The sequence below is a fragment of the Alligator mississippiensis genome, chromosome 9, assembly GCF_030867095.1.
Source record: "Alligator mississippiensis isolate rAllMis1 chromosome 9, rAllMis1, whole genome shotgun sequence".
NCBI lineage: Eukaryota > Metazoa > Chordata > Crocodylia > Alligatoridae > Alligator > Alligator mississippiensis.
Window position 1 is genome coordinate 40,742,073 of NC_081832.1, and position 25,192 is coordinate 40,767,264.

General features: G+C 51.3%; 1 protein-coding gene across 3 annotated transcripts in view; it reads left to right on the forward strand.

Moving 5' to 3' along the window:
* Nucleotides 1-25,192, forward strand: part of ARAP3 (ArfGAP with RhoGAP domain, ankyrin repeat and PH domain 3) — a 43,461-nt gene that overhangs the window by 15,339 nt on the left and 2,930 nt on the right. For all 3 annotated transcript variants that reach the window (XM_019487037.2, XM_019487036.2, XM_019487035.2), the window contains exons 7-34: nt 19-288; nt 848-917; nt 5,203-5,323; nt 6,074-6,261; nt 8,430-8,536; nt 9,572-9,771; nt 10,047-10,132; nt 10,463-10,645; nt 11,040-11,202; nt 11,629-11,772; nt 11,857-12,010; nt 12,933-13,035; nt 14,279-14,477; nt 15,498-15,561; nt 16,221-16,384; nt 16,660-16,872; nt 17,562-17,667; nt 18,314-18,461; nt 18,580-18,648; nt 19,263-19,337; nt 19,691-19,805; nt 20,539-20,667; nt 21,164-21,297; nt 21,875-21,957; nt 22,462-22,497; nt 23,229-23,292; nt 23,388-23,525; nt 23,903-23,941. In XM_019487037.2, coding sequence (XP_019342582.1) covers nt 19-288; nt 848-917; nt 5,203-5,323; nt 6,074-6,261; nt 8,430-8,536; nt 9,572-9,771; nt 10,047-10,132; nt 10,463-10,645; nt 11,040-11,202; nt 11,629-11,772; nt 11,857-12,010; nt 12,933-13,035; nt 14,279-14,477; nt 15,498-15,561; nt 16,221-16,384; nt 16,660-16,872; nt 17,562-17,667; nt 18,314-18,461; nt 18,580-18,648; nt 19,263-19,337; nt 19,691-19,805; nt 20,539-20,667; nt 21,164-21,297; nt 21,875-21,957; nt 22,462-22,497; nt 23,229-23,292; nt 23,388-23,525; nt 23,903-23,941 — 3,565 coding nt within the window. The remainder of the gene's footprint in view (nt 1-18; nt 289-847; nt 918-5,202; nt 5,324-6,073; nt 6,262-8,429; nt 8,537-9,571; nt 9,772-10,046; nt 10,133-10,462; nt 10,646-11,039; nt 11,203-11,628; nt 11,773-11,856; nt 12,011-12,932; nt 13,036-14,278; nt 14,478-15,497; nt 15,562-16,220; nt 16,385-16,659; nt 16,873-17,561; nt 17,668-18,313; nt 18,462-18,579; nt 18,649-19,262; nt 19,338-19,690; nt 19,806-20,538; nt 20,668-21,163; nt 21,298-21,874; nt 21,958-22,461; nt 22,498-23,228; nt 23,293-23,387; nt 23,526-23,902; nt 23,942-25,192) is intronic.

The following is a 25,192-nucleotide window of genomic DNA, read 5'->3' on the forward strand; positions in this document are numbered from 1 at the left end:
TGTCCCCATCTTTCATAGGAGAAGCAGTGAGTGCAGCAGTGAGGGGAGAAGTGAGGATGAGGAGAGCCGAGCCCAGCTGATTAATCGGATCATCCAGAATGACACAGAGGGCTACTCCACTGTGGAGGCTCCCCAGGCTGAGGGCTCCCAGTTCAGCCTCCCGCTGCACCTGTACCCAGATGAGGTCTTGGATGACTTGACAATCTCCCCATATGCCAGCTACACCTCACTGTCTGAGAAACCACCTACCATGCTCAGTGGGTGGCTGGACAAGCTCTCCCCACAGGGGTAAGTGCCTGCTTGAAGGTAGGGTTTTATGCATGCCCATCTGGGTGGTAGTTAGAAGTATGGTTTTCTCTATGGAGGTAAAGCCATGTGCAACAATGTCAGGTAAGCAGGTTTAGGCTGACGCTGGTTTTGTCCATACTCCTGGGAACATGGATGCCATTGTTTATTCCAACATGGCCACCTGCGGGAGGCTTCTAGAAGAAGCACCTGGTTTGCTGTTCAGCAGGAGTTGGCATATCCTGGCATATATGTGCCAGGAGTTGGCATATCCTGACACATTTTGCACACAGCAAGAAACTGCTGCCCTGTGTGAAAGGTGGCAGCTATCCCAAATAAGATCTGCCATTGGGAGGCTTTGTGTTTGTTGTGTGTCACTAACCCAGTCAGACCCTCCTGTTTGCTCTTACTTCCTTGTTCAGTTCCTTCCATCAAGAACCCTTAATCTGGCTCCCTGTCCCCCATGTCTGCATTGGTCTCTAGCTGGTGTAGGGGTCACCACTGAGTCAGGACTGTCAGGTTTCTATTACCAACAGTTTCCCTTCTGCTGTCCTTTCAACAGGAATTATGTTTTCCAGAGGCGCTACGTCCGATTTGATGGGAAAAACCTCATGTACTTCAACAGTGAGAAGGTGAGTGCAGGAGCAAGCACGAGGCACAGTCTGGGTCTCATGGGCCCAATCAGCTACCAGCCACTGTACTGGAGGCTTAGGCAAAGATAGGGTGAGTAGGGACACATGGACAAAGAGAAAAGGTTGGGGGACAGGATGGAGTTAGTTCTTTCAGTGAAGGTTTTCACTTAATAGAAGCAAGAGCCCCTCCCCTTCCCCCCTCCCCCCCCCCCCCCCGCCCCAAGTGAGGGCGCACAAGGTTTTCCATTGTATCCTCTCATTTTTGTTGTCTGTAACCTGTCAAAATGCTGCCTCCCTTAGGCTGGAGTAACCAGATGTACTCTCTGCCCAAGAGGACTTTTAAAAGCGTGAGCAAAACTGGCTCTGCATTTTGAGTTTTAGGAGGTGAGAAAGAGATATTTCTCCCAGTAAAAAACTATCTTTGTAACCTTTTGAACAGCGTAGGGGAGAAGGTTTAGTTGGATGGGCCTAGGAGCCTTCTTGGGGGGCTGGGTCTGATCTGCAGTAATCAGGACACTGATGTTGCATTCTCTGTGGTATGCAACATTGTTTGGAATATTCTGTGCCTCTGCAGCTCTGTCAGAGGAAAGGTAGGGCTGACATGAGGTCCTGCACAACTAGTGACACATGGAGGCTATGAAAGACACAGCGTGTTAGGGGAGGGCACCATAGGACTCTTCCCCCTTTCACAGACATAAGATAGTGTAGTTATCTATAGTTAAGTACCCAGCAGGCACACACCTCCTAACACTTAGGTGGCCGGAACCTGGGAAGGTAGTACCCCAGGTATGGCCAGAACTGTCACATCGCCAGAGGCATCTTCACATGAGGCTGTCAAAATACTGCTCCACCTTCAGAGTATTTTGTTTGAGAAGCAGTGTAACAGGAAGCTGGGGATTCCTGTTAGGCAACAGAAGCATGCTTGTCAGAACAGCTGGTGTTTGAGTAAACAAGCCACAGAGATAAGAGCTGCCAGTCAGGGATTAGGCAGTCCCAAAAGGGAAAGGCAATTGATCAATGCAAGCAAAAGAGCCTAACACCTGGGGCCAGTGAGTCACGTGATGCAGGTGGTAAGAGGAATGCTAGATAAGGGCAGGCTCGGAAGCATAAGCAGGAGTTAGAGCTTGAGGAAAAAAGCAACTGCTAGAGGAAGCTTTTCAGTGAGCCAAGCACCCTTCCCCAAAGAAAGACTGATCATTAGGAAGTCCTGGAAGGGGAGCTGGACCCTTGAAAGCCAGGCAGGGAAAGGCGCCCAGCAGGGCTGCCCAGGAAATTTTGTTTATCCCGATCCAAGGGGATTTAGCATGATAAAAGGTACAGCTCAGTTCTCTTCTGCTTGTTGTGCATTTGAGCAGGCCTGCTCAGATTAAAGGGATATTATATCTTTTATCCAGGGTGGGGTATGTTTAGTTGAGGTGCATGCCTGAGTTTCTGTTTGGTGAAACCAGTGGTTTGGGTGGGACTATTTGGGGTGGTATGAAGGTCCTGGCAGTGCCCTGAACAGGGCAGAAACTCCACCTGGAGTTGGGCAGAGACTGAGCCCAGGACAGGATGATGCTGCATAGTGGGAGGCAGAAATTGAACCCAGAGGTAGCCCTGAACAAAATGGAAATGGATAGGGCAGAGAGCAAAAGAGGTGGAGGCCAAGAATATCTTGTCCCTAGATGAGAACACAGAATAATTGAACTATAACACCTGTTAGGCATGGGTGTGGCAGGGGGTGATTGGAGGCCAGGGATGTAGCCCTAAAGGAATCTAATGGGGATCGGTACTCGGTGAGAGTGATAGGGCCAAACAAGTGATATCACTAGGATCCCGGACTGTTTCCCAACATTTATTCCTCCAAACTTTTCATCAAAGTGCTGGCAGGTGACAGAAGAAAGGGTCCAAGAACTAGGCAGGAAGGGGTTTGATGGGTGTTTGGGGGTGCTACTTCCTCATGTGACCTCATCCTGCAACAAGCAGTCTGTGACCACATTACTGAAGAATGCAGTGCGAAGAATATGCCAAAGCCTGAGCTCTGAAAGTAGTCAACAAACAGCTACCTTAGCCTTTTTGTCTCTTGATGAGCTGTGTGTATGTGCGAAGAGTTTTTCTCACTCTCGGTCTCGGTGCACTTTGTAATGTGAGTCAAACTTTCCATTCACACCTACTCTCCTGTCAGGCCTAATAGTATGGGTAAGACATTGAGGCTCCAGTAACCTGGCCATCAGTCTTCACAGTAAAGGGAGTCACACAGGTGTCAGTGTATGGAGTTCACTATGATTCTTCAGTTTTATGCAGAGCACATGATTGTCCCCCTAGCTGTGCTGGCTCAGAAATTGGTGTCCTCAACCCTGACATGCATAGTAAAAAGGAGCTGTATCTGCCCAGCCACTGTTCAGAGTGCAGCAGCACTTTCGACCTTATTCACCAGTCTCACATGCCTATTCACAAATACAAAGTACCAAACAATACCAAATGGGGCCTATTTGCACAGCACCCAGAATGCTGAATTAGCCTTTTAACATGAGAGTTGCCCCTGTCAACTTTCCTGTGATTTTAATGCCAGCATAGGGGCATGGCTACATCTAGTTTGGGTGTGAGACTGCAATTCAGTCTCTAGTTTGGGTATGAGACTTATGTTGATCAGAAAGAGGACAAAGGAAGCTGTGGGTCTATTGCTAAATAGCCAGGGTGAGCTCCTAACAGAAGATACAAAAACAGACCTGCTCAACAGCTACTTTGCCTCAATCTTTATGAAACAATAAGCTGCAACCAGACAGCAAATAAAGATTATATAGATAAGTAAAGGAAAAGTCTGACAGTCACAATAATGACAAAGACAGTCAGTGTTTGATTTTTTTGAATGAATTTAAGTAAGCAGGTTGCTGAAGGAGCTGTCACAAAGGATCTTGGAGTCCTTAGCAATACTATTTACCAAAGCATGGGAGACAAGGTTCCAAAGGACAGGAAAAGGGCCCCTCTTTACAAAAGGCAAAAAGGAAGACCCAGAAAATTATGGGTTAGTCAGCCTGGCCTCAATACCCAGGAAGTTACTGAAGCAAATTATAAAGTCAGTTTGCAAGCACCTGGAGGAGGAAAAGCTGCTCACAAGCAGACACCATGAATTTGCTGAGAATAAATCATGGCAAACAGATCTGGTCTCCTCTGAGAAAGTAACAAGCTGGCTGGATGACAGGACATGAAGTATAGTGTACTTGAATGAAATAGAGCACCACAACTATCTTGGTTATGAAAGATTAAAGAAAATGTTTATGGAGGGAATAGGATGATAGAAAAGGAAGTTCTGGCAGCTTAGTAAGGGTGTGTGATGAGTGGAGTTGTGTTTGGCCTCCTGGTTGCAGCGCAGACTGGAGGGTGCCTAGTTGTTCCATGCTTCTGGGGAGCAAGGAAGGATTTTTCCCCCTGCTGTTTGCTACTTGTGTCTCAGGAGGGAGAGGGGGATCACCTTTCTCAGAATCATTAGGTGCTGGCCTCCGCCAAAGCTAGGGATTTTGGCAGGTGTGCTGATGCTCCTGCTGGGACTTAAAACGCCCAGATTTTCCTGGGTAGAAGGTCTTGTTCTGCTCAGGGTCGGACTGATTTGGGATCACAGAGGAACTTTACCCCACTGTCTGATCAATATGGAGTGTAAGGGGTTTTGTCTTCCTCTAGCAGGGGGCATAGTCCTCTTCCTTGGATCTCTGGAGTGAATTTTAATAAACTATTTCCTGTCCTTGTAGTGGTAGAACATTGACAGTGCTCTCATTCCCCCTGCTTTGCCTGTGGCAAGTTAAAAGGTATTTTTGCTGTTTGGGGCATTGTGCCTGGTAGCTGTTCATGAAAGTCGTTCACAAAGATTTTAAGAGCAAGTTAGACGAGCACTTGTCTAGGACAGTTTAGATAGAGATGATATTGTCTTGAGCAGCTGTTTGGAATAGATGTGACCTCCTGAGGTCTATGAAACAAGTTGATCTGAGTATGGGACTGTGAGCTAGGACATTGTCAAGCTCTCATCCCAGCCCTGCCACTCACTGCATGGCCTTTGGCAGGTCTCTACCCATCTTTGCTTTAGTTTAGGCTTACCAGTAGCTTTTCCTGCCCCTGCCTTAGAAGGATGAGTTAGTGAAGAGCCAGATACAGGGAAATGAGTATTGCTAAAATTAATTGTGGAAATTTGCTGAGTTAAACACCCAGTGCCCTCTCTGAAGGGGACACCCTACCAGTCAGGACAGTGGGACCCCATACAGGGAATCACAGAACAGGGTTCTGGTGTGCAACCTCCCTCTTGGACCCATTCCAGGACCCATACCCTAAGGGGGTGATCCCACTCTCCGTCATCGAGATGGCACGCTCTACCAAGGAGAACAAGTTCCAAGTTGTCACCAGCCACAGGATCTTTGTCTTCAGAGCTGAGAATGAGGGTAAGAGAAACCCCCAACCAGAACTCCCCCATTCACAGCTATCTCCTCCCCAATCAGAACCCCGAGCCCCAGACCTCCCCTTCCAAGTCACTTTCTCCAGTCCCCAGCTCCTATTTCTTTCAGCTATAAACCACAGGCACAGACCTCCCTTTTGCCTATCCTATCCAGAACCTACAAGCACAACCTCCCATTCCCTACCCCAGCCAGAAATTCCAGTCATAGCTCTTTCCTTTGCTGCCAAGCCTATGCCCCCCTTACCAGACCCCTGAACCAAGCTCCTCTAGAATCCTCCCTCCATAACTTCCTCACCTCAGTCATATATCTCCCTCTCTCCTGTGGAAACTTCTCTCAGTCGCCACTTCTCCATGCGCTCTATGGTCCAGTGATATTTCCCTTTGCTGGCCCACCGCCACTCCTGCATCCCCAGTGCTGCAGCAACTCTCTTGCTGCAGTGACAAGCACCTCTTCCCCATGTGTGTTGAGGAGAAGCTCTCTACAGCTCTGTCCACAGGTGCTGCTACCCTTTTGTTGTGGCCCACTGCACATGGGGCTGCCAGTCAGGTCTATGCTACACAGCTGGTTGAAATAGAAAGACCCTAACTTCTGGTTGAGTTCAACACATGAAGACCTGGCTTTTCCCTGCATGGGATAAATTGGCCTGTGCTGCAACACTCAGTGTCTCCAATTCTCCCCAGTTCCACATTCACTTGCCTCTTCCTCTTGGCTTCCCCTGCCCTGCTGCTTCCACAGCTCAGCGGAATGAGTGGTGCTCCACCATGCAGAAGAAAGTGGCAGAGCAGCGGCAGGTCAGCTCCCGGCCTCGTCACACCAGCAACAGTCACTGGCAGAAGTCCGGCTGTCTGGAGTTCAAGGGTCACAAGTCTAAGGTGTTTGCAGTTCTCAGCCTGGCTGAGATGTGGCTGTACAAGAGTGAACAAGTGAGTGTGGCAGCCCAAGTGCCTTGGGAAAGTGTGGGGTGTTTCTTGATGAAGGTGTCCTGGGGTCTACTTCACGTAAGGGTGAGTCTGAAGTCCTCTCCCTAGCAGTTCCTGGGCCTCACTCAGGAGTTTGCAAGAGGGACACTAGGCTGAGGCCTCTGTCCAGGAGTGGAGATATTTTTGGGAGCCTGTGTGCCTTAGCCCTTCATACCAGCTAGTGGAAGCAGGATCACCCTGGCTAGAGTGGCTAGAGACCATGAAAAGGCTGCAGTGTGGACATGTGCAGGGCCTGGGAAACTAGAAGTCCATTTCCATGCTTTGTCACTTCCACCAGGCCATTCATAAAATCATAGAGAAGTAAAGCTGGAGGGTCCCTCCAGAGGCCATCTAGTCCAACCCCCTGCCTGAGGCAGGATCATCCTTATCCAAACCATCCTATACAAACCTTCAGGAAGGCCTTCGAAGGTGAACAAGTTAAGAGGCTGTGACTTGGATGACTACACAGTCCGGTGGGTGGCGAATTGGCTAGAGGGTCGCACCCAGAGAGTCATAGTGGATGGGTCGGTATCGACCTGGAAGGGTGTAGGCAGTGGGGTCCCGCAGGGCTCGGTCCTTGGACCGATACTCTTCAATGTCTTCATCAGCGACTTGGATGAGGGAGTGAAGTGTACTCTGTCCGAGTTTGCGGATGACACAAAACTGTGGGGGGAAGTGAACACGCCGGAGGGCAGGGAACAGCTGCAGGCAGATCTGGACAGGTTGGACATATGGGCGGAAAACAACAGAATGCAATTCAACAAGGAGAAATGCAAAGCGCTGCACCTAGGGAGGAAAAATGTCCAGCATACCTACAGCCTAGGAAATTACCTGCTTGGAGGCATGGAAGCAGAAAGGGATCTTGGAGTCCTAGTGGTCTCCAAGATGAACATAAGTCGTCAGTGTGACAAAAGTCATCAGAAAAGCTAATGGCACTTTGTCGTGTATCAGCAGATGCATGATGAACAGAACCAAGGAAGTGATAATTCCCCTCTATCGGGCGCTGGTCAGACCGCAGTTGGAGTACTGTGTGCAATTTTGGGTGCCGCACTTCAAGAGGGATGTGGATAACCTGGAGAGGGTCCAGAGAAGGGCCACACATATGGTTAAGGGCTTGCAGGCCAAGCCCAATGAGGAGAGACTAGGGCACCTGGACCTCTTCAGCCTCTGCAAGAGAAGGTTGAGAGGCAACCTTGTGGCTGCCTATAAGTTCATCACGGGGGCACAGAAGGGAATTGGTGAGGCTTTACTCACCAAGGCACCCCTGGGGGTTACAAGAAATAATGGCCATAAGCTAGCAGAGAGCAGATTTAGATTGGACATTAGGAAGAACTTCTTCACAGTTCGAGTGGCCAAGGTCTGGAATGGGCTCCCAAGGAGGTGGTGCTCTCCCCTACCCTGGGGGTCTTCAAGAGGAGGTTAGATAGGCATCTAGCTGGGGTTATCTAGACCCAGCACTCTTTCCTGCCTATGCAGGGGGTCGGACTCAATGATCTATTGAGGTCCCTTCCGACCCTAACATCTGTGAATCTATGAATATGAATCTATGAAAACCATAATCTAAACTCTACATAAGATTACCCTCAACCCTGACACAACACAGAGCTAAAACTCTAACCTGCCACAGGTAATGCAGGGGAAACATGGCAGCCATCATCCTGCTTCTATTAAATGTTGTCAGTATATGCTCAAGAGATCCTTCTTGCCACAGTATACTGGTGGCTATTATCTGAACTCACAGATTGACTCCCCACTGTGTGAGAGGAGCCTGAGGTGGACACTGGGGCCAGAGAGAAGCAAGACACAGCATGGAGATTGCCCTTGCAAGCCATGCTTGAGTTGGTCTGGGGTGGTTCCTGGCATGGGTAGCCCATTTTTGACCTACCCCCAGGCACAAATATATGTGGATCTAACAGTTCCATAAATGCTGTCCATGTAGAGAAGCACCTGCTTGTGGGCACTACCCTCTGCAGTTTCCTGCCTGCCACCCTGGGTTCACTGGTATCTGTCTTGGCCATGGGACTGCTCTGCAGAGAACTGTAAAGAGCACTGTGCCTGCTGTGGACCTGGGCATAACTCTGTGAGACTATTGCTCACCACCACCCCCTCACCATATCCATCTCTGTTTGCAGTTCTTTAAAATGCGTATTGGCATCTGCTTGATTGAGCTGCGTGGTGCTACTATCCGTGAGGCCAAGCACCGTAGCTTTGAGCTCATCACCCCATTCAAGATATTCAGGTAACTGGGAGCTGCAGTCCTGGGGTTTGGCTTGTTTCTAGAGCAGGAGTGGGCAATTATTTGGACCTGTGGGTCTCTAGGGGAGTTTTAATGAGCTGTTGTGGGATGGGTCAGCACTCCCTCCCCTCCCCACCCTTGCAACAGCTTATCATAACTCCCTATGTGGGATGGGGCTGTGGGCAGATGGGGAGCAGTGTTTGGGAGTGGGGTGGGCTGGCAAGGCTGGGATCATGGGGTGAAGTCACAGGGCAGAGACAATGCAGAGTTGGGGCTGGAGCAAAGCCATGATCTGCCCGCATGCCCCTGCTACAGGTACTGGTTCTGCAGGCAGGGGCATGCAGGAAACGGATCGCAGCTGTGCCCTGGATCCTGGGCCTCAGGCCCCAGCCCTATGCTGTCACCACCCCAAGATGGCAGATCTGGCCCTGGATGCATCTCCCTGCCCAGCCATGGCCCCATCCTATCCACCTGACTGCATATACTGTGCCCCAGCCCTGGCCTGGGCCCCAGTGTCAATGCTCCAAGATCCAAGGGTCTCCCTGGCCCCTCCCACTCATCTCACTCCTGGGTGCTGCTCCCTGCCTGCCCACAGCCCCACCCCAGCTACTCAGCTGAGCATCATGCCCGTATGTTCCTGCCCTCCCAGCAGTTGGTGCAGGGCAGATGGGCCAGGGTTCCTGGACAGCGGAGCCAGATTTGGCAGTTGCAGTAGCTTTTCCACCAGGGCTGATCGCACGCACCATGGCTCAGCCCCCCAACTCCCCCCCCCCACCCCGTGCCTGGGCCTGGCAGGACCAAGGGACCTGTTACAGGCCAGATAAAATCCCTCAGTGGGTCAAATCTGGCTCGTGGGCTATATTTTGTCCATCCCTGCTCTAGAGAAACCTGCTGTGTTTTGGGGGCAGTGTGTGGGATCCTAGTGCAACTCAGGGACTGGTGCAATTGGGGCTCTGGGTAACTGAGGTGACTGGGGAAGAATCCAGGAAACTCAGTGTTTGCCAGATGTGCTTGTGCCCCCCCCCCCCCCCCCCCCAGTTTCACAGCTGAATCAGAGCGGGAGAAGCGGGAGTGGATGGAAGCCCTGCAGGATGCCATTGCAGAGACACTCTATGACTATGAGGTAGCTGAAAAGATCTGGTCCAACAAAGCCAACAAGTTCTGCGCTGATTGCAGGGCCATGAGCCCTGACTGGGCATCCATCAACTTATGTGTGGTGATCTGCAAGCAGTGTGCAGGCCAGTATATTTCCTTCATTCCTGCCAGCAGGTAGACAGGAGAGGCTGGGGGACACTGCTCCTGAGTGGGGCAGTGGGTGGGATGGCTGGGTGACTGAATTAGCAGCTTGGCTACTTGGCTACAAGTCATTAAAATCACATAGACAGAAGGAAAGGAAAATGGCTGAATTGGCTGATCAGCCAGTTGATGACAGGCAGGTTGAGTTGTGGGTATCTGACTGGACAGACTGGGGAGAGTGCTCATGTATTTACACACTCGTTGCTGCTCCCAACAGGTCAGCACCGGGGTCTGGGCTCCAACATTTCCAAAGTGCAGAGCTTGAAGCTTGACACCAGTGTCTGGAGCAATGAAATTGTTCAGGTACAAGAAGTGTCCTGCTCCCCAGCACTGCCCATTTGGGTTGCATGTGATCTGAGGCCAGGGCTCTTGTGTCCAAAGGGGCTGCTGCTAGTATCACAGAAACATAGTGCAGTGAGAGTGCCAGCTCAGGGGAGTCAGTGGAGAACCAGAGGTCTGAGGGGCTTATCTCTCTGGGGATGCCATAACAGGAACCCACAGTTTCCTCCAAAGTCTTGGGTCCTCCTCCATTTCTGTCTATTACCCCCATACCCTCTCTGGAAGCTTGAGGTGTCCTTCTGCTTTGCTAGCTCATAGATCGTCCCCTCTTTTTTGAAACCAATGTTCTTGTAGCTGTTCATTGTGCTGGGGAATGAGCGAGCCAACCAATTCTGGAGCCCACACATCCCACCCTCTGAGGCCCTTTACCCAGATGCCAGTGCAGAGCAGAGACGGGAATTCATCACTTGCAAATATCGGGATGGGCGATACCGCCTCCAACACCCCAGCTACAGCACTCAGGAGGAGTTGCTGCAGGTGAGTGCTGGTCTGGGCTGGCACACAAAGGCAAACATGAACCCAGCTATATGGGCACATGCAAGATTTGGGGGCATTGGGCAAATCCTTCAGAGAGTACTGCAAGCCCTTCATTCTAGCCCTGATTGTTCCTGTAAAAGCACTTGTATCTCAAGTTCAGATCCTTTAAGGGTGTAGAGGATAATGCATCCCATATATGCACACTCACTGGTCTCCTCCAGCCAATCAGTGATGTGCCAGGAAGCTGCATAGCAGGACAGACATGTGGCAAGTTGGTGTGCCTCCCTTTACAAGCCCCCAAGTTAGCACAGTTCATTGGCTGCAGGGCCCGGGGACAATAAGTTCCCACATGGCTGAGAAAACCATGGCCGCCTATGACATCTCTCACCCACAGACACTTTGTGCTGCTGTGGCAGGACCCAACCTGCTGAAGACAGTCCTGCAGTTCTTCTCCACTGCTGAAGCTGAGGCAGCTTTTGATGTAGGAGGCTGTGATGTGTCTCAAGGTGTTGAACTGTGGCAGATGTCTGAGAGCAGCTGCCATGGGAACAATTCAGGTAACAAGAGCCACCAGAGCCTCTCTCCCCTACAGAGGGGCAGTTCCATGCTGCTGCTGCCCCTACACCCTCTACTACACCTCCCATTCTAGGCCATCTGGTTCCCTTCCCGCTACCCCTAACTCTTCTGTGGAACGTCCTGGGCGTCAGAACTAGAACCTTGAAGCTCAGGCTGTGGCCAGGACTGTGCACACCCAGTGGCTAATCCTGCATAATGCCCATTTCCCTCCAGGATCATGTGTCTCTGTCTCCCACATTTAAGTCAGGGTGACAGGTGCATCTATGAACCCCCTCTGCCTTGGGCTGGGAGGGGTTTTTTGTACTGCAGCATTCCATGTCCTCTCTTTCGACAGTAAGACCCCCCAAGGTTGTTGTATTTCTGCAAGGTCAGTGCTGCCCCATACCTTCTGTTCTGATTCTTCACAGTATGTTCAGCAGGGAGCCATAGTTCAGTGGAGCCAAGCCTAGACAGCGTCTACAATGAGATCACCCAGCCAGTGATGCACAGTGGCTACCTCTATAAGGCAGCAGCCCTCCCCAGGTCTGGTGTCAGCAAGAAGAGCAGAGATGGTAGGTTTGGGGCCAGGCCAAGCATTACAGTGAATGTGATAGGGAGAGTCTGTCTTGCCATTGCTAACTGAGTGCTCCTTGCAGAATTCTGTCGCGTGTGGTGCTCCCTGGAGAAGTCCCTTCTGTTCTATGAAACTGACAAGTGCACTGAGCCACTGGGGAAGATTGAGATGGCTGATATGGTTTCTGTGGGTGTAAGCAAGATGGAGGGCCCAACCAGTCCTGGGCCTACAGAGAGGTATGCATAAGCACAGTCTGCATCCAGGGGCATGCTCTGGGGTGACCAAGGGTGAGGCTCATGAACACATCCCACCATACCTCCTCCCCTGTCATGGGTGCTCTGCATCTGCAAGACCAGTAGCTCAGAGGTAGTGAAGCCCACAGGCACTGGGTAGAGGCAAGTTGCTCTGGGCCTCTTCCTGCCTTACAGAAAGAGGCAATAAGTTATCCCATGGTCAGAGAACTTTATAAAAGGGAAGGGAAATAACTCACAGAAGAGGGATGCTAGCAGTGAATGTGGGGGCCAGTGCTACAGACAAGCCACTATAATAACAGTCTGGCCTGGAGTGAGCCTCCTTCTCTGTCCCTTCTACCCATGACTGAGCCTGTGGGAAAGGGAGCTTGCTTGGCAATTCCTTACAGGTAGTCCTCTGGCTCAGAAGGTTACTGAATCCAGGTCCCTCTATTCAACCCTGTGGGGATGTCTTCCATGGGCTGCCCAGCTCTGATTATGGGGATCTTCTGTTTGGTGTGGTGGATGCTCCAGAAAAAGCCACTCAAGGCAGCTGGGAAGGATTGCCCAATGACCCTGAGCCATATACTCCTTGATGTAGTCCCTGCTATCCTAGGGAGCTGAGTCTGGCTCTCTGTACAGAGGAGAAACTAGTGCTGACCAAGCCATGCACCATTGGAAAGATCCCCTTGCATGTCTCCACAGCTGGAGAAGTCCAACTTTTTGCATTCTGCCCAGAACTCCAGCCAGTCCTGCAAGTGCATCATATTCAGTGTTAATCTCCTAGGGCATTTTCTTCCCTGGGCAGGAGTTCAAGGGAAGGCCTCAGGGTCAGGGCTGCAGGTTTATTGGAAAGACAAGGTGATCCCTGTGCCAGGCCCCCAGGACCTGGTGAGGCCTCCCTAATCTGATGCCTTTGCCCTTGCAGGTTTCGCTTTACCTTGGACCTCTTCCTGGGCAGTGAGAAAGTACAGCAGCTGGGAGCTGATGGGCCTGACACCCTTCAGGCCTGGGCCAGTGCCATTGGCAAGGTAAGCAACACACCTGCAACAAGGTGTTCAGCCAGACCAGTCCCTCTGAGGGGACCTTGAGGAAAGCAGCTGCTGATAGGTTCTTGTCTGATTTGTCTTATTTTAGACTGGATATCAGGAAAAACTTCTTCACTGTTAGACAGTCAATTCCACTGACTCACTGCTCTAGGGAAATGGTGGAATCTGCCTCATTGTTCAAGAAGAGTTTGAACAAGCATTGGTCATTGATGAGCTAGGAGGAACTATGCCTATGCTCTACTGTGGGTAGTAGTTCCTGTGCTTCTGGATTTTGTTGGTGGCCACGTGGAGCTGGGAAGGATTTTTTTTCCTTTCAGTTGCTGCTCATGTTGGGAGGGGGGTTGCTTTCCTCAAATGCATTGAGTGTTCAAAGCTGGGAATTTTGCTAGGATGTGCTAATGCTCCTGCTGGGACTAAAACCCAGAAATTCCTTGCTTTCCCTCTGCTCCAGATCAGACTGGTTAACCAAATTTGGGATCAGGAAGGAATTTGACTCCATGGTCAGATTGGTAGGGACTGTGGGGGGTCTCTTCTTTCCTCTGTAGTGGATGGCTGGCCCTCTTTCATGGATATCACAAGCATATTTTAACAATCCCTGCAGCAGCAGCACACTGGCTGTGGTTGTCCCCCAGGTTTACCTGTGGCAGGTTAAGAATGCTGTGCTAGTAGTGGTGTGACAGGATTAACTATATAGTGCTAGTAATAGGTTAGACAAGGGTTTGTATGAATTGGTTTAGATAGGAATGATCTTGCTTTAGGCAGAGAGTTCGATTAAATGATCTCCAGAGGTCCCTTCCAGCCCTACCTTTCTATGATTCTGTGATCTCTCTGGTATGGTAAATTCCTCCCAAAACAGTCATGCCATGGATCCTATTCTCCTTCCCCGGCTAGGGCCCCGGCCTCTGCATTGGGCCCCCATTCTCCTCCCTCACCCCACCTGGGCCGTGGACCTCTATGTTGGGTTCCCATTTCTGTCCCCTAACTTGGGCCCTGGCTCTCTGTGCCAGTCCAACCCTGTTCCCCTTCCCAAGCCAAGGTTTGGCCCTCCATGTTTGCCCCAATGCCATTCCCTCTGTATGGGGTCTAGACCTGTGCTCTATTTCCCCTTTCCTTCCCATGATGGGGTCTTGTCCTTCTGTGCTAGTCCTCTATTCCTCCTGCTGTCTTGTTTGGCCTAACATAGTGCTCGTGCCCAGATCTACCCAGCCTCTCCTTCTCTGTGCAGTGGTTCACCCCAGTCAGCTGTCACTGCCTGTTGGGCTATGAGTTCCAGAAAGTGGGCCAGCTGCGCTATAAATCCATGCTCAACCCTGATCAGTGGCTGCAGGGCTTCTTCATCCTGCAAAAAGCTCACCTGTTCATTTGCCCAGTGGAGGAAAAGGCAGCTGAGGACAGCATCAACCTCCGGAGGCTACAAGAGCTCAGTGAGTGTGGACCTTCCACTTCCCAAATGAGAAACTACAGCCCTGCCCCTTCTCTGCCCCTGTAGAAGGCTGCATCTTAGTGCTAGATCAGTGAGGCCCATGTTATTATGGCTACATTTAAGTGATGGGTCAGTGAAGTCTGTTCTGTGTGGCTGAGCACCATTAACCATGAACCCTGCCTCATCTTGGAGCAGTGTTTCTCAACTTTTTCAGACTCAAAGGATCCTTATAAGACTTAAAGTACCTATCAGAAAATGCCAGCAATGAGCTTTCACTCATTTCTTGACTGCAGAAAAATAACAGAGCAAGTCTTCTGTTGCAAAGAGTTCAGAAAGACCACAAAGGGCAAAATTTTTTTAACACAGTGGATTCCTGATTGAAATATCTGGTTTATCTTGTGAATTGTGTGAGTGTTTGCACATCTTACAGTGCTAATATTGCACAGAACCCATTAGTACCCATAAAGGATCTTCTAATACCCTAGTGAGATAATATAATACCCAATGGCACCCCAGTTGAAAATTGCTGCCCTAGAGGAACTGGATTTCAGTGCTCAGTCAGCAAGGCCCAAGCTGCCCAGCTGAGTCTGCATATATGCTCAGGGAAGCTGAGCTGCCCTCTTTGGAGTTGACTGCAATTCCGTGCTAGATCAGTGAGTCCCATGCTATGTGGCTGTGCAGTGTTAACCACTAGCCCTGCCTCGCCCTAGAGGGACTGCATTTTAGTGCTGACTCTGTGAGGCCTGTACTATGTGGTTGAGTGGCATTAACCACTGGCTCTGTCTGCATCAGAACAAGCTGCACTTGACCAGTCTGCACTTGGTCAGTGAGGCCCATGGTATAAGGCTGAGCACTGTCAGTGACTGGTCCTGTCCTGGCTGAAAGAGGCTGTGAATGCTGATGTGTTGCATGTAGTGCTGTGAAGATCCTTCTACCTGACTTGGGGGTTCACTGCACCCTAATGTGAGATCTCTCCCTGATCTCAAGGCGTCATCTGATGTATACTTTTGTTCCCATGCAGGTGTGGTCCCCCTTAGTGAAACTTCTGAGAAGAAAGAGATGCTGATCCTAGTGGAGATGGGGAGGTAAGGTCTGCTGGAAGGGCTCTCAAGCCACTGGCACAGTGCAAGGCCCTGCTGCTCTCTCACAGCCACGCCCAGGGCAAAGTGCCCACAAAGTATTCCTGGATCATCACTGGGAGGAGTGGGGCTGGAGCAGCTTGCAGAGCAGCTTGCTTCTCAGACTTCCTCAAGGAAAGTGCCAAGGAAACCTACTTGCTGGGAGGAGTGCCATTGAACCCTAGAGCCACAGCCAGAGTTTGTTTGAAGGATTTTCACAGCATTACGTGCAACACACCAGCACTCACAGTCCCTTTCAGGTGGGACAGGGCCAGTCACTGATATAGAAGGTCTGCTCTTGGGCCAGGCAGGGGGGCAGAGCTCTACCCAGCCCAGCATGAACATCCCCTACAGTGGGTTCCCTTGCTACGGTAGTGCTACCCAGTATCCACCCTGATTTAACTCCCTTGCATATTGACCCAGCCTTAGGGCTTCCCCTACCTCCTGAAGGTTAAACCCCTGTAGACAGGTTCATATCCAGCAAGATATGGCTCCAGCAGGACCCAAGGCTGGTAGTGATGGCCCTTCTGCTTCTCTAGACCTTCACAGAGGGGTGGGGAGTAGGGGGGGGTAAGTCCTGGGGGCAAGGATGTTCATTCCTTGCTTTTTGCCTCTTTTGTTCTCAGGACCTTTTACCTGCAAGGGGTGTCACGAGTGGACTTTGCAGCATGGTGCATGGACATTCAGGCCTCAGCAGGGGGCTGGGGTAATGCCCTGCGAGACCAGCAGCTCAGCCGGAGCAACATCCCCATCATCGTGGACAGCTGCATTGCCTTCATCACGCAGTATGGTGAGCACTGCCACTGACCCCATAGTGTCTCCTGTCATTCACAACCACACTCCACCCTCCAAAGAGGCAACATAGCAAAAGCCAGTAATTTGGGCGTGGAGCAGAAGGTGTGGAGCAGCAGGCACTGCATTTGGGAGGGCACACAGTGAAGCACCCATGCACACAATGACCCGGGTGACACACACACACACGACTTAGGAGGGCATGCTCAAGTCATATTAGCTCCTGACTGCTGATCCTGGCTCCCTTTGGGGACCCTGCCCTCCTACCCCCAGGGCTGCGTCATGAAGGAATTTACCGGAAGAATGGGGCCAAGTCCCGCATCAAGGTGCTGATGGAAGAGTTCCGGCGGGATGCCCGTAATGTGAAGTTGCGCATCAGTGACAACTTCATTGAGGATGTGACTGATGTGCTGAAGAGATTTTTTCGGGAGCTTGAAGACCCAGTCTTTACCTCAGAACTGCACCCACAATGGAAGGAGGCTGCAGGTATCACCTTCTGTCTCACCCTGCCTTCATAAAGCCTATGGTTCTTTTTCACCCAGACCCTCTTTTGCAGCAGTGCGGCAGTATGCCTGGGCACCTGGGAAAAAGCAGATTCAGTGACTTCTGGTTGCTGCTGCATTCATAATTGCAAGCATGTGGCTACCAGCAGCAGCCACTTTTTTCACCCCCAATCCCCTGCCCACAAATCAGTGCCTGGGGTAGTTGCACCTATTGCCACTCCCTCTCTCTCCGCCCCACTTACACCACTGTTCTTTAGCCTTCCATTGAGGTCTTTATGATAGGGACAGGCTTGAGCTGACCCCCTCTGGGAATGTGGACTCTGAACCCAATTCTCTCCTGGTTTGTGTCATGTGCCAGCTGGTACCCCAGTGCTTAGGGCATGTAAATTGTCACCACTCTTATCGGCAGCATGTTACACGTATTTATTTTTTTAGATTTATAACTTGCCCTATCCAAAAGTCCCACAACAGCTTACGTGAGCTGTGCAGCAGCATAACCAATACCACAAGGGCAGTGAGTGCAAACTGGCCCGAGTTGGATCAGTCAGCAGTAGCTGCTTGTGCTTATGCCCATCAATGATGGGATGGCAAGGGAAGCATTGCTGGGGCAGGTGCCACATAAATAAGGTGTTGTGCTGGCATCTTGCTTTTGTGATTGTTTCCTCCCTCCAGAAATATCCCAGAAAGCCCAGCGTTTGGAACGATACAAGGAGTTGATTAACCACCTGCCTCGCCTAAACCGCAAGACCCTGGCTGCTCTGATTGGTCACCTCTACCGGTCAGTCTATCCCTCATTGGTCACTTCCTGCTTCTCTTGTAAGAAGCAATGTGATTCTTTCTGGGCTGGAGATGTAGGGCAAGCCCTGGGCTGACCTCAGCCAACAGAAGTGGTTTAATCAGGATAGGCCGTATGTCTGCTCCCTTCATGCCCCATGCCGTCTGGGACACCACTGGTCTCCAGCTCCTCTGGACAGGTGGTGGATGGCTAAAAATGCAAAACTATTTTCACAAGGTGAAGTTAGTTTCATTTCCCAGGGGCTAAGGCAGAACAACTTGGAGGTTTTTCATTACTGACATTTTTCTCTGTTTCCTTTCTCCCTATTTTTGTTCTCTGTTTTTTTCTTGCCACTCAGGTTAATAAAATAATAGGTTTTCAGGACATATGGTTTTCATTTTGTTTTCTACTTCCCTTTGTTACTGTTCAAAATTATTCAAGCCCAGTTATGATGAAAAATTGGGAAATTTCAAAACCCTGAAAGATTCTTGGATAAAGGTTTCTGGTTTTGAAAAAAACTCAGTAAAAAATTAGGATGATCAGTTCCACAGGGTGTTGGGAGCAGGTCTGGAGGGTGCTGAAGGCTCCTGGTTTCTTATGCCATGGCACTGGTCACACATGGCGAATTCTCTCTTTCCCGGGCTACCAGGGTGCAGAGATGTGCTGACTTCAATCAGATGGGTACCAAGAACCTGTCGCTGCTTTTTGCTCCCAGCCTCTTCCAGACAGATGGCAAAGGTGAGCATGAGGTCAAAGTGATGGAAGACCTGATAGACAACTACGTCCGCATTTTCAATGTAAGCTCCCTTCACTATGTTCCCCTCACCCTCTCCCTGTTCCCTTGCCTTCCCCAACCTGGCAGTACTCTGCCTCTCCCTCCTGCCCTGCCTCATTTCTTTTTCCTTCTCCTGACAGATTGATGAGGATCAGGTGTCACAGATGGACCTAGAGAACAGCTTGATTACCACCTGGAAGGATGTTCAGGTACTGGAGACACAGGTGCACTATGTGATGAATCACCCTCCCTTGGGGATACTACAGTTTTGACCTCAGCCTCTGCTGAGGTCTGCAGGCTTGCAGAACCCTTAGCAGTGAAGATGGCTGGCTGGGAACAGCTCAGTTCAGGCCATGGCTGTAAGTCCTCCCATTCCTGTAGGTATCTGTGGGGGTCACTGTTCCAGCATGGGTCTGCTCAAGCCCCTTAGACGAGCCCCATGCTCTCTCAGCACTAATCACCTCTCGAATGAGGCTTCCAGTAAGTTATTACTGCAGCTTACCAAAGAGCAGTAGACAGCATTGCTTCCCAGCTTTCAGCACTCTAGTTTTTTAATCTCCTGATCCTCTTCTCCCTGGTGTTGTTTCCCTATAGTGAATAGCTATTTTGTGAGGGGCCCAAAACCCCCTTCTCTTTCCTGACACCAGTCACAGTTAGTTGAGTGCAGCTGTTGTGGATGCAAGAGAATAGAAGGCCTGTTTGCAGGAAATGCTGTACTATGCTACTGATTTGCCACACCTGTTCCAGCCTCTGGGGTTGGGTTTCCAGGACACTGTGTGCTCCCAGGGGCTTAACCTATCCTCAATTATCTCTTCTTTCACAGCTTTCACAGGCTGGGGATCTCATCATTGAGGTTTACCTGGAGCAGAAGCTGCTTGACTGCTGCGTCACCCTGAAGGTGAGGGAGCAAGCATGTGGCCTGGCTGTAGCCATTGGCACAAAGTTACACAGATATGCAGGTGTCTGACTTGTCCGTGGCTCTTGGATAGCTCCACTATCCATACAGAGTCACAGTGCTGGGAACTCCTTTGTGGGCACACACTGGAAGTGGAAGTGGCTGCTCAGAACATCAGAGTTGTCCTGTGGTGCCAGAAGATACTTAGCGAGGAAGAGGAAGCCATCTATTGACTAATTTCCATCCTGCCATCAGTTTCCCATGTAGGCAGTGGTGAAACTCACTGATGGCCACAGGGCTTAGACCAGTTTGGTCCTGGAGCTGAGCATTGCTGAGCTGACACATTATGTCCCCAGGTGTCACCCTCTATGACAGCTGAGGAGCTGACCAACCAAGTACTGGAGATGCGCAGTGTGGCTGCAAGCCTGGACATCTGGCTGACCTTTGAAGCTCTAGAGAATGGGGAGCTGGGTGAGTGTGAGGAGTGTCTTGCCATTGAGGTGAGGGCAGATTGAGGGGAAGAGGCAGTGGGTGAGTGGGGAAGGTGGTGCTGAGTTGGGGGGGGCAGATTGAGGGAGAGAGGCGAAGCTGTACCGTTGCGGGGAAGGTGGCACTGTGCCATTAGGCATTGGTTGGGGAAAGCAGTGTTACACCTTGGAGGGACGAGGGAGAAGGCAGCGCTGCATTACTGGGAGGATGGGGAAGGGAGTGCTTCAGCACTGAGGGGAGCAGGCACTGTAACACAGGGTAGGGGAAAGGGCACCATGCTATCAGAGATCAGGGAGACTGCTTGGGTGGGATGATCTAGTTGGGGATGGTCCTGCTTTGAGCAGGTGGTTGGACTAGATGACCTCCTGAGGTACCATCCAGTCCTAATTTTCTATGATTCTATGAAAGGCAGAGCGAAAAGTCATAGTTCTGGTGAGTAAGGGGTGCATCCACATTTCATCTATGAAATGTTCAAGCTTTGGAGCCCCTGTACCTGTTGCCATGAGCCACCATGTAGAGGGGCACACCTGCCCCTCAAAGCCTCCCAGGTGCTAGTGCAGCCTGGTGGTGATGGCTTGCTCAGTGCTGTCATAGGGTCCTGCCTCACAATGTGTTCTGGACTTCTGTCCCAAGTTAGTGATATGCTTGCCCCAAATCAGCTTCTCCCACTGCCCAGCAGCAGCATCTGAGTAGGCCATGTCTCCTTCATCCTTAGAGCGACCCTTGCACCCCAAGGAGAAGGTCCTAGAGCAAGCTCTTCAGTGGTGCAAGCTGCCTGAACCAAGCTCTGCCTACCTGCTGGTGAGGAAGGTACCCATAGGAGAAGGTGGCTGTCTCTTTACAGGTGAATCCTCCTTCCCCCAACAACATGGTGGTAGGTCCTGCAAGGGACTATCAACTTATGGCCCCCATTCTCTTGGAGCAGATATAGTAAGGTCAACAATCCTCTCTCTGCCTGGTCCTTCAATTTCTGCCTTCTTTTGAGGCTGCCTGCAGGGGCCAGAGCAGGCATAATGTGGCCGTGGGTGGCACTATCTGGCTGTGGGGCTAGACCTCACAGTCCTGCTGAGTGAGTTCCAGCAGAAAAGCCCCTGAAGGTTGAAAAGGCAGTGTCCTGTGAACAACATCTGAGCTTTAGGTCTGACAGGGCAATAGTTCCATGACCAAGGGAGTGCAAGCCAGGTAGGGGGGGGCTCTGCCACCTGCCACTCTTCCCTTCCTGTTAGCCCCTAGTCTGCTCCCACCATGCTCTTCCTTTTCCTTTGCCTGCTCACTCTAGGCTCCCATTGTGTTTCTCAGCAGTTTCCCACAGTTAATGTTGCTCCTCCCCCACTGCACAGGTGCCAAGAGGGAGAGCCCCAAATGTGGGCTACTGAAGTGCCGGGAGGAGCACCCCAAACTCCTGGGGAGCAAGTTTCAGGAGCGATACTTTGTCATCCGTGATCAAAAGCTGCTGCTGCTGAAGGAGAAAAGGGTAAAGCTCATCCCAGCAGCCCAAGCTTTGGCTAATGCCCATCCTGCTGCCAGTCTCCCACCTGGGCAGTGGTGAGACTCACTGCACTTTCTAGAAATCCAAGGTATCAGGGAATGGTGTGCACAGGGAAGGGCAGCCTCATGAGCTGTGGAGTAAAACTTTACCTGGTCCTGCTTGACTGATTTGTGCCAAGAGCCGGTTCTGGAATCTTCTGCTATTTTCCCTACACATGTGGGGAGAAAGGCTTCTTCCCTCCCTGCGGAGCAGGAGACCACTAGGTCTTCCCCATAGTGGGAACCCAGAGGTCAAGTGGCTGCTCACTTATGGCTGTGGGAGGGGCATGCTGACAGGGTAAGCAGGCCTGAACTGGCCTAGGTGAGAGGAAGGGGTACTGATGTGGAGGGATAGAGAGGGAAGGGAAGCAGGTGCCAGTTAGGATGACTGAACTAGGGGAAATCAGGGAATGCTGGTAGGGCAGGGGAGGCAAGGGAACCAGGTGCCAGCCACAACAGGGGGAAAGAGGAGAGAAATGACTGGCAGGGCTTGCCTTGGCTAAGTGTCTGCTCTCGTTCTCCAGAGTGCCAAGCCAGAACGGGAGTGGCCTCTTGATTCAGCCAAGGTTTACATGGGGATCCGGAAGAAGCTGAAGCCACCCTCTCAGTAAGCCAGGTCCAGGGGCTGAGCCAGATTAACAACTCCCTCTGATCACTAGCACCTCCTCTAACAGAAGCTCCACACCCTACCTTGTCCTGGAGCCTGTAGCTCCATACTAGGGAAGCTCTTTCACAGTATTCTGCCTGGAGCCCTCACCTCCTAGCCTCAGGGCCTGACCTAAAGGGAACTTGCCAGAGCACAAAGTATGCTTGGTGCTCCCCAGAGCCCAGCACTGTGCCACAGCCACAGCAAGGTCAGATCTTGATAGTGACCCCTTTGCAAGTGCTTGCTTGTGGCCCTGTAGTGTGACCTGCTTGTGGTCCTGTAGGCCTTGTGCCCTAGCTCCCATGTTGGCCCTGGTCCCAAATAATCAGCCTGACCCCAGCTTCGGTTCCTAATCCCTCAGCTCAACCTATCCCCCTAGCTCTGGCTGTAGAGCTCATAAGCTCTGACAACATCTGATGTGCTTCAGTTGCCCTGCCTGACTCTGCTATTGTCCTTTCACTCCAGGTGGGGTTTCACACTGACTCTGGACAAGCAGCAACTGTGAGTATTTTGTATCTCTTTCTCCTGTGGGCAGGGACCTCCACTTCACAAGAGAGGCAGGCCATGAGAGCACCCATGTGCCTGACCTGCCCTTGGGTTTTTACAGCTGTGATCACTCCATCTCCGGTCCTCTCTGACCCTTCCTCCTTAACCCCCAAGCCCATTTTAATTCCCGCCCTCAACAATGATGAGGAGTAAAAGCCTGGCTGCACTGGGCACTGATGTGGTGGGAGCTGGAGAGGATGTGGGCAGGAGCACCGGGCCAAGCACACCTTTAATGCAGGCAGGCTAGTGCAGGACCCTCAGGAAAATGCATGGAGAGAGAGTGGGCATGAGTGACTAATGAGAGAGTGAGTAGAGTAAGAATTGCAGGCTGGGCTTGTAAACTGGGAGGCTGATAGAGCAGAAGTTGAGGGGCTATGGTCAGGCCCCAAAGATGGGAAGAGCAAACTGTCTCTGTGCTCCAGAACGTGTGCACGTGTGTGTGCAGTATAGCTTAGGTGGAGGGGTGGGGTAGCCTGTGTCTGTGAATGTGCATATATGTGTGCAGGGTGTGTATGTGTGCAAAGGGGTAGCCTGTGTGTGAGAGGTGGGGAGGGAGCCTGTGGAAACAGCACCATAGAGCCACCTAGAGAACAGCCCTGTTGGCTGGGCTCTTGAAAAAGCTGGTGATGAGAGGCAGACCCCAGGGTCCCAGTAACCAGTCAGTATCTCCTTTGACTGTTTTGTAGGTATCTGGCATGCACAGGGCAGGCTGAGTTGTGGGACTGGATCACCAGCATCCTGAAAGCTCAGGTGGGTGAGAACTGCCATGCCAAGCCCACAGAGAGCCTGGGCAGGGCTGGGGTTCAGCAATGCCAAGCACTAACATGTCTCGTGATGCCATGCAGCATGATGATCTGCGCTCAGTGATCCTACGGCGGCGCTCCTCCTCTGACCTCTCCAAACAGAAGTTTGGCACCATGCCACTGGTCCCTTTGCGAGGAGACAGCACTGACACTACCATGCTCTCTGCCAACCAGACCCTGGTAAGATAGCACCAAGGCTTAGCAGGGCCCTGCAACCCTGTGTTCCATGCCCACTGGGCCATCCCAACCTCAAGAGCACTTCCTGTCCAACTGTAGGCAGACACAGGGGGAGAGCAAGTGAAACATGCCTGTGAGCAGCTGTGGCAGTGTGTGCAGCAGCACTGTGTCTGTGTGGGTGCTCTGTGCCTGTGTGCGAGCAGGCCATATATGTGCTTGCAGGAGTACCACTCTGCGTAAAGCGTTCGCAAATTGTGTATAGCAGTGTGGTGCACTTTGCCCACGTGTTGAGTTTTGTTTCCCCCAGAGCTCTTTGCAGCCCTGGCGCTGTTCTGTGTTGTTAGGTGCTTATTCTCTCCCCCATCTCCCTCTGTTTCCAGCGTCGCCTGCACAATCGAAGGACTTTGTCCATGTTCTTTGTAAGTATCTGCATGTCTGATGCATATTCATGCAGGGGTTTACAGCCTTTAAGGATCATCTACAACAGCAGGGAGAACCTGGTGATTGGGGGTTTTGGAAATGGGGGCCTATTTGCAAAGCCCAGCCCTTATATTGTGACTTAGTCACAGTGATCATTTAAAGAGCAGTCTGGCCCACTAGTTGCGGGGTGGCCCCTCCAGTGCTGATCTGAGGGTGCTCAGTGCAACACAATTGGCCAAAGCCTGGGCAGAGTTTGGGGAAATTGCCCTGAGGAGTATCATTAGCTATTGTCTCATGGTCTTGCTCAAGGACTGAGGGACCATACTGGTGCCCTGTCTAAGCTGTAGACTGTGGCACCCTGAATTCCTGGCCTCTTGCTTGAGCAGGGGGTTCCTCTTTGCTTGCTGCTCTTGCTTGCTGTGTGGTGTTCTGCATGCTGAGGAATTACTGTCCCACCCCACCCTAGCAGTAGGCAAGGAGATACCATCCAGGGAACACAAGGCAGAAATCTGCTCCACTCTACACTATGAGGCAGCTGCTCCTAACATTTCTGACAGTCTCTACTGGGGCTGAGATGCCATGTACTCAGTCTGCATTGGTCAAAGGGGATATCTTTGGTGTGCACTATAGAAGGAAAATAAGCTGTCAGTGAGGAAAACTCTCTTGCCTCTCTATTTACTCATCTCACTAGAGCCAGATAACCCTATCAAGCTCCCTATGGCTACATCTAGTGAGCATGCCCAATGACTGGAACTGTTGAGTTGCCTCTGACCCTGTAAGTCCTGCTCTGTGTGGTTTCCACTCTGCCCTGAGTACATGCTCAGGTTTCCAGGGAAGTGCTGGGCAACTAAGGCCATGCAGCAGAGCTGGGCTGGGAGAGGCAGAGGCGGAAGCATGCCCTATTGCTTGACTTTGGTGCAAAATGCTGTCACAACACAGCCACTGGGTGTGATGCAGCAGTTCTGCTGGGTGCCACTGCTACAAAAGGTAGGAACATGTCAAGCACTGGAATTGAACTGTGCCTACTTCTGTGGAATAGCCACTAGACTGAGACTGAAACACTGTGCAACACCCAAACCACATGTGGCCCCAGGAGTGGGGAATTGCTATCCCTCACTGCCATATGTGCTGTGACCCAGAGTGGTTGGGCTGATGCACCCCTGCCTCTTCTGCTGTCAGGTTTCCTGACCCAGTGGAACAGCTCCAGCTTCAGTGTCTTCTCCTAGGGCCTATCTATACTGCAGCAGTTG